This window comes from Notothenia rossii (genome assembly GCF_949606895.1).
Source record: "Notothenia rossii genome assembly, chromosome: 6".
In the NCBI taxonomy this organism is placed as follows: domain Eukaryota; kingdom Metazoa; phylum Chordata; class Actinopteri; order Perciformes; family Nototheniidae; genus Notothenia; species Notothenia rossii.
In genome coordinates, this window is record NC_136909.1 from 80,575,326 (window position 1) to 80,583,177 (window position 7,852).

A 7,852-nucleotide genomic window follows, 5' to 3' on the forward strand; every position below is an offset into this window, starting at 1 on the left:
AGGGAGAGGGAGAGAGAGAGGCTTCTGCTCATTTCTCCCGTGTTATTCTCCAAAGTTAATGTAAACTTGAATAATGTACTTCATTTGAATGTAATAATTATGTTGGTTGTTGTTTGTGGGAGCGCCAGTGAATGAGCCCCATTAACTGAGCCCCATTAACTGAGTTTTAAACATCACTTTAAATGGAAGCTCCCCATAGGCCCCACCCACTCGATCGGTATCGGCTGATACTGATTCCGGCGATCTGCCCCAAAATTGGCGATCAGAGCATCCCTAGTCACAATGAGACAGATTTTTCCATCTATTGTTAAGACAAGAAATATGGAAATAATATATACTTAGGGCATTTGTGCCGTGAATAAAATGTTCACATCTTACATTTTGAAATGACTGATTACAAAATGTTCACGTGTTCATTGTGAACGTTCTAGTCTTCTGCAGTAAACAAACCTTTTCTTATTGTTGTACAAATAAATGTGACTTTCTTTCTGTGTGTTAAGGTGGACTCGGCCTGGATTGCCTACAACAAGCCAAAGATCCCTGAGCTGGCCAATGAGTACGCAGGCTTCCTCATGGCCCTGGGCCTCAACGGACACCTCACCAAGCTGGCAACGCTCAACATACACGACTACCTCACCAAGGTACACACACACATGCACACAAAGGCGTACATGTGCGGGAACTAGGATGTAATTTAAGTCACTCCTTGAATTTCTCAGCTAAGAAAATTACACATTGTATTTAAAACCCTGTAAACCTAAAATGAACCCTAATGCTCAGTTTACAGTCAACATTGAACTTAATGACTGTTTTCTCACTGTGATAAAAGGACATTAAACACACCATCACACAAAGAAAGTTGCAAGAAAGGAAAAACAAATATGAACTTAAATACAGTTTATACAAAGCTAACCATCTACTCTAATTAGCATACACACACGTACGTACGCACTCACGCGTGCGCGCACACACACACACACACACACACACACACACACACACACACACACACACACACACACACACACACACACACACACACACACACACACACACACACACACCTACAGTATCATGTTTGTGTAACTGACTGTAAATGAGAGACCTAAACTTCTAAACTTGCATCAGAGCAGAAAGCAAGTCAAAGTGAAACTCTGCCCTCTAAACACTTTGAAATGAGAAAAGTCCTTCCCACGTTCATGTAAGAAGAACAACAGGAAGCTGCAAGCCAATTCTTATTTTTGCGCAATTAGTAAGTCAGAGATGTGGTTAAAGATCACAGGCAGCTAACTATTGTACCAGATCCACACACATTTTCAGTTCCCATATTGATTCAGGATGTAAATCTGCACTTCGTTAACATCAAAGAGCTTTGTTTATTAGTCATTTCTCTATCATTTGAATTAAATGCTGTTCTCATCCAGATTTTGAAATACCCAAGAAATCCACATCCTGTAAAGCCCCTGTCACACCAGATGGACACACGTTAAAGGAAATGTTCAAATTCGACAACATCGGGCCGGGTGAGGGAATCTTAAGCCATCGTATGACCGCCGGTGGAGACATTTGTATGTCTTAAATGTTAACTTCCTGTTTTATTTAGATGCTTTTATTTTGAAGGCGAGTTTACGCCGTTGACAGGAAGTTGTTGTTGCTATGGAAACAACATGACGGAGATAAGTAATATCTTCTAATCTACATAAAAAGACGGAGAAAGTAAAGAATAAAGTGTATGTTTAAGTTTGTAGCATCGTACTTCGGCTGTTGACCAAGTTCGGGGCCATCTTCGTGCGAAATTCACAATTCCATATTCGTGTGTCCATCTGGTGTCAATTTCGGGATACGGGCTTAATGAAATACATTATTAAAGCCCAACACAGATTCAGTCAGAAAGATGCCAGCTAAAAAAAGTTTGGGCTCCTGAATGCTCCATGTCCCAGACTCCATTTCCTGTTTGCCAAATAAGGTGTGTGTGTGTGTGTGTGTGTGTGTGTGTGTGTGTGTGTGTGTGTGTGTGTGTGTGTGTGTGTGTGTGTGTGTGTGTGTGTGTGTGTGTGTGTGTGTGTGTGTGTGTGTGTGTGTGTGTGTGTGTGTGTGTGTGTGTGTGTGTGTGTGTGTGTGTGTGTGTGTGTGTGTGTGTGTGTGTGTGTGTGTGTGTGTGTGTGTGTGTGTGTGTGTGTGTGTGTGTGTGTGTGTGTGTGTGTGTGTGTGTGTGTGTGTGAGAAACTTGAACATTGCTGACAGGGAAGCATTTTTGCTGGTGGTTTTCTATAAACGTAATTTGTTTTTTACAGCGAGAATAGAAACTGATGTACTTTGGATCAGTTCATTCGAATAGTGTATGGTTGCGGTTTAAGAGAGTGGGTGTGTGTGTGACTGCTCTCGTGTTTTAAGCATCTCCAATTCGTCCTTTATTTGTTTAAATCATCAAAGTATTCTGCTTAAAATGTGTCTTTTTAGAATGTACTGTAGTGAAAACAGTAAACGATAACATTTTAATTTGTGTCTTTTTAACCTTAATCTCTTAATCAGACATTAAACTAGTCAAATCTGTTTGTTTAATAGAGTAATTGACCTTTTGACAATCCTTTTACAATAACATGAATTGTAAAAACTCACCAAATTGAGGAATAGTTCACGTAACAAATGAACCTTCTGAATGAAGACCATATCACTCATTAACACCAGTGAAGTTCAGTGAGTTCACAAAGATAAAGGTAGTGGTTTTCCTTTCAATTTGAAAACAAAGCAAAATGATCCAGTAGGTGCGTCACACTGGAAACTGGTGACCTTTTTCAGACTGTTGGTGTTAAAACATGTCAGGAGAACCTGGTATGCCTTTATGTTTATTAGACACACACACAGGCTATCTGCAGGGGCATAATGGAAACTGTCAATCATTGTCACTGTCAGTATTCCTCACAGTAAGAGCTAAATACAATTTAAGTAATTAGGGACACACATTGCATTGTGTGTTGTGACGTCATTCGCTGTATACTTTTTACTGAAGGTGACCATTCTTAGAAGAAAAACCCCTCAGATCTTAGCTTTCAAGATGTTCACTCACTGTCTTCCATTGAATATTCTAATAACCAAGCTTTCTCGTTGCTGTCCCAAATCCTCTAACTATTCTCTTCTGAACCGTTGTGTCCCTGTCGCTCCCTCAGGGTCACGAGATGACCAGTATTGGGCTCCTTCTGGGTGTGTCTTCTGCCAAACTGGGCACCATGGACATGTCAATCACTCGCCTCCTTAGTATTCACATCCCTGCTCTTCTCCCACCAACCTCCACCGAGCTGGATGTACCACACAATGTTCAGGTGAGAGTGCATCAGAATTAATCTGTGTATCTGTGCATAATGAGGAACAATAGTCATTTTGAAATGGACTTTTCGGTGATTATATACGAGTGAGTGAGTACGTGATTAATTACATGGCTATCAGTATGTCTGTGTTTATTAAGATCTGCAGACAGACACGGATATCATGAAGAATGTGCAATTGTTTGTATAGACAAAATAAATTAAATGATAAGCAATCAAATGTTCTGTTCTGCAGGTTGCTGCTGTAATCGGCATCGGTCTGGTGTACCAGGGAACAGGACACAGACACAACGCTGAAGTCTTGCTCTCTGAGATAGGTGTGTGTGTGTGTGTGTGTGTGTGTGTGTGTGTGTGTGTGTGTGTGTGTGTGTGTGTGTGTGTGTGTGTGTGTGTGTGTGTGTGTGTGTGTGTGTGTGTGTGTGTGTGTGTGTGTGTGTGTGTGTGTGTACAAAAAAACAACAGATGACACAACATCACAATGAAATCAACAATTGATAGCATCATATTGTTAAAATAAGGTTACTCAAACTGTTTAATTAAAGATCCACATATTCATTTTTACATATGGTTAGACTTGCTGAATAATGCTGTCAAAATGCAACAAAACTGCAATGCTGCTGCAATAAGTTGATTATTCAATGTGTTGATTGGCAACTATTTTCAAAAGTTGTAGCTTTTTCCCCAAACTGGTTCCAGCTTCTAGACACTTATCTTTTTGTTGCTCACATTATGATAGTAAACTGAATATTAGAACAGGTGGATACATCTCAGCTTTGGAGATATCATTTACATCAAGCATTTTAAACGTTTCTTTAATAGATCAATTGATTCATTAAGAAAATAATCCTACCATGAATTGATATTCCAAATAATTGTCGATTGTAAACCTATCTTTACCTTGCAGGGCTCAACGCTAACAATAATTAGATATTAATTATTAATGCTGTAAATTACCTTTAATATGTCTAACTACATTTAAAATGTGTTACCTTTTTATAGAAGTGATTATATTTGTATGCCAATATTTTCCTATGGTAAAGTTTCGTTTTGGTAGTAATAAGATCGGGACTCTTATTTTGAAGGAACTTTTACCGGAAGTGAATGCACAACCGACAACCTGTTCCAACTGGTCACAACACTAATTAAATATCACTCTTAATACAACAAATAATTAACATTTATCTATTTTGGGGAACACATTTAGCTGTTTGCTGTCCTTATTTCTTTATGTTAAAAAGTGGTTGCCACTGATGGCAACCAAAGGCCAAGAAGTGGTTGACATTTTTTGTGAATGGTTGCCAATGGCAACCTGGCAACCGTCACTGTCGAGCCCTGCCTTGTGCTTTTGACGTGTTTGGTGTGTGGGACAGATATAATTCAGCTTTTGGGTTTCTCTGTGTATCTTCAGGTCGACCTCCAGGTCCAGAGATGGAGTACTGCACTGACAGAGAGTCCTATTCCCTCGCTGCAGGACTGGCTCTGGGCATGGTGTGTCTGGGGGTAAGTCGCACTCCCCTGGTCAAAAAAAGATTTGCACAAAACATCTTTAAAGTGGGTTTGTGATATCAGACCGTTTAAAGGAGATCATCCGCCAACCACCCTCTGCTCTATCTCCTTGCAGCATGGCAGTAACCTGATTGGGATGACGGACCTGAACGTCCCGGAGCAGCTGTATCAGTACATGGTGGGGGGGCACCGCAGGGCTCAGGCCGGGGCCAGCAGGGAGAGACACAAGTCCCCCAGCTACCAGATCAAGGTAGATAGACAAATCGTTTTCTCTAATAAAATAACCTTACTGTTATAACATAAGATGCATCAATGTAGAACTGCTTCGTTAAATATTCTTCAAGAAGCTGCCAATCTGTTTTATATTTGACCCCCTACCCATCACAGTCCCCTTGCTTCCACTCCTGCTGCTATTTATTATATTTTTACTTCATTATTTGCCCCTTTTGTTTGTTTGTTCACCATGTAAAGCGGCCTTGGGTTCCTTGAAAGGCGCTATACAAATGTACCGGTAATCTATTATTATTATTGTTATTTATTTAAGTCAAGGAAATTATTCATAACACTATCATTATAGCATTTTTCATTGTTGTTTATATCTGTTTATTAGTACCAAGAGATTAAAGCATAGAACTGCCAAAGATTGGAGGTACTGTCATTTTTGAAATGTTGTTATTTTTGCCTTTATGTTATCAATGTTTGTTTCAGGAGGGTGACACTATAAATGTAGATGTGACGTGTCCAGGGGCAACGCTGGCCCTCGCCATGATCTACCTCAAGACCAACAACAGGTAAGAAAAGATTTTTTAAAAAAGGACATAAAATGTATCTTTGGACTTTCCATGTGTTGACTAGTTGATGCTTTTCCCCTCTTTGTGCACTTAAATAAATAACTTTCTAGACATTATCCCATAGTGCCCACTAATAGTGCCGAATAGCAGATTGTTTGGTGGTTACAGAATCATCCACCATACTTTATCCCTGACGCTTAGGTTTACAAATATGTCAGAAGTGATGCTTTGTACTTTCCATGCATTTATTGCCAAAGTGAGAAGAACATCCTAACAGTGAGTCTAGTTGTACAGAATAACAATACTCAGCTGTTGGTCAAGAGGTTCCTGTCTGATGCTGTCTGTCTATTGGCTGAGAGGGTGTTGAAGGAAGGTATTAACACCTCCTCGTCTCTTCCTGCTTCTGTCCACTAGGTCCATCGCTGATTGGCTGAAACCTCCAGACACCTGGTTCCTGTTGGACTTCATCAAGCCAGAGTTTCTGCTGCTGAGGGTAAGTGTGCCACTAGGTGTGTGTGTGTGTGTGTGTGTGTGTGTGTGTGTGTGTGTGTGTGTGTGTGTGTGTGTGTGTGTGTGTGTGTGTGTGTGTGTGTGTGTGTGTGTGTGTGTGTGTGTGTGTGTGTGTGTGTGTGTGTGTGTGTGTGTGTGTGTGTGTGTGTGTGTGTGTGTGTGTGTGTGTGTGTGTGTGTGTGTGTGTGTGTGTGTGTGTGTGTGTGTGTGTGTGTGTGTGAGATCAGTCTTCCCACCTTTCTATAATGTTGTATACCTGTCCTTCTTCCCTCTCCTCTCAGACTCTTGCTCGGTGTATTATAATGTGGGATGAAATCCTCCCAAATACTGAGTGGGTCAAGAGTAACATACCCCAGGTGAGAAAATACACACGTACCAAACATACAGACATTATTGAGCTGCAGACATGGCAAAAAGTTACTGTGACTTCTACAATGTCTTGGTGCTTCTTCAGTGTGCGAAAAAGTACACGTCCCACCGTCCGGGACGTGTTATTTACAATATCGGACAAGTAGATCTTTCAAATGACTTGTCCGGCGGACAAGTGACGTTTTTCGCCCGGATTTATTGTTATATTATTGATAGATTCAGTTTACAAAAGGCAGAACTCATTCGCAAATTGGACGTGTCCGCCATTGTTCGTTTAGAAATGTTAGTTTCGGTTCTGTTTGTCGATTCCTAATGAAATGCATCTCGCCGCTTTCTGTACAGGGGCGGGGCGGGAAGTGTAGCACAGTGGCAGGGTTGGGAAGCAAAACTCGGTTCCGAGTAGGAACAAATAACAATTGTCCGTTCCCGGGATTGATACGAGTTGTGAGGACAGGAGGCGAAGCCGAGCCCCGCGGACCGCAGCTCCCTCTCTCTGCTCCGGATCAACTGATCGCTGCATGGTGCAGCTCAGCGTCTCTCTCTCTCTCTCTCTCTCTCTCTCTCTCTCTCTCTCTCTCTCTCTCTCTCTCTCTCTCTCTCTCTCTCTCTCTCTCTCTCTCTCTCTCTCTCTCTCTCTTTCTACACACAGCGGATTCACTGCCCGTTTAACAGCCTCATCTTTGTCAAACTTTCTTATGTTCTTTCTCTAACACGTAATGAAGGTTATTAGGACTTTTAGCTCCTTTGTTGTTAATATTGACCGCCATTGTCTTTATGAAGTGAAGCAGCCTCCCTGTGTCCTCGCGCTGTAATCATATCCCCGGACCCCCATACTCGGAGGAGCACAGGGATGTCAGTATTGTTTATAAGGCAGGGTATAGAAATTATTGAAATTAAAATACTATCTATTTACTTTTACAAACAGTGAACAGCTGGGCAGCTGCAGCATGTGTATTGCAGGACATGTGTAAGCGTCTTTGAGTTTTAGAAAAGCGCTAGGCCTATAGGCTATAAATATAATGTATTATTATTATTATTATTAGGCCTATGTGTTGGACATGTGTGGTTGGACTCTGTCTCACAGGCAGGTTGCAGCATGTGTGTTGCAGGACATGTGTTGGACACACAGATTGTGTGGTTGGACTCTGTCTCACAGGCAGGTTGCAGTGTAACATCAGAGGAGACTGGGCCAATTGTACATTCTTAAACTGCACCACTTAGAACTAACAAAACAATGCAGAGATTATGTTTATATAATTGTATTCAATAACCGTAATAAATTAAACAGTATGAACTGATTTGTAAATAGGAATACAGATTTGACTTAATGTTTTCATAAATATATTTTTCTCC

The 7,852-nt window shown here is 41.0% G+C and overlaps 1 protein-coding gene and 1 long non-coding RNA gene across 3 annotated transcripts in view; both read left to right on the top strand.

Annotated features, from left to right (window-relative positions):
* The window catches only part of anapc1 (anaphase promoting complex subunit 1), a 66,670-nt gene that overhangs the window by 39,476 nt on the left and 19,342 nt on the right, over positions 1–7,852 (top strand). For both annotated transcript variants that reach the window (XM_079688781.1, XM_079688782.1), the window contains exons 33-40: positions 501–641; positions 3,168–3,320; positions 3,559–3,640; positions 4,732–4,823; positions 4,945–5,079; positions 5,538–5,620; positions 6,035–6,113; positions 6,412–6,486. In XM_079688781.1, coding sequence (XP_079544907.1) covers positions 501–641; positions 3,168–3,320; positions 3,559–3,640; positions 4,732–4,823; positions 4,945–5,079; positions 5,538–5,620; positions 6,035–6,113; positions 6,412–6,486 — 840 coding nt within the window. The remainder of the gene's footprint in view (positions 1–500; positions 642–3,167; positions 3,321–3,558; positions 3,641–4,731; positions 4,824–4,944; positions 5,080–5,537; positions 5,621–6,034; positions 6,114–6,411; positions 6,487–7,852) is intronic.
* Positions 6,670–7,852, top strand: part of LOC307043868 — a 1,244-nt gene continuing 61 nt past the window's right edge. The window contains exons 1-2 of the long non-coding RNA XR_013809463.1: positions 6,670–7,587; positions 7,660–7,852. The exon at positions 7,660–7,852 is cut by the window's right edge and continues 61 nt beyond it. This is a non-coding gene — a long non-coding RNA (uncharacterized lncRNA). The remainder of the gene's footprint in view (positions 7,588–7,659) is intronic.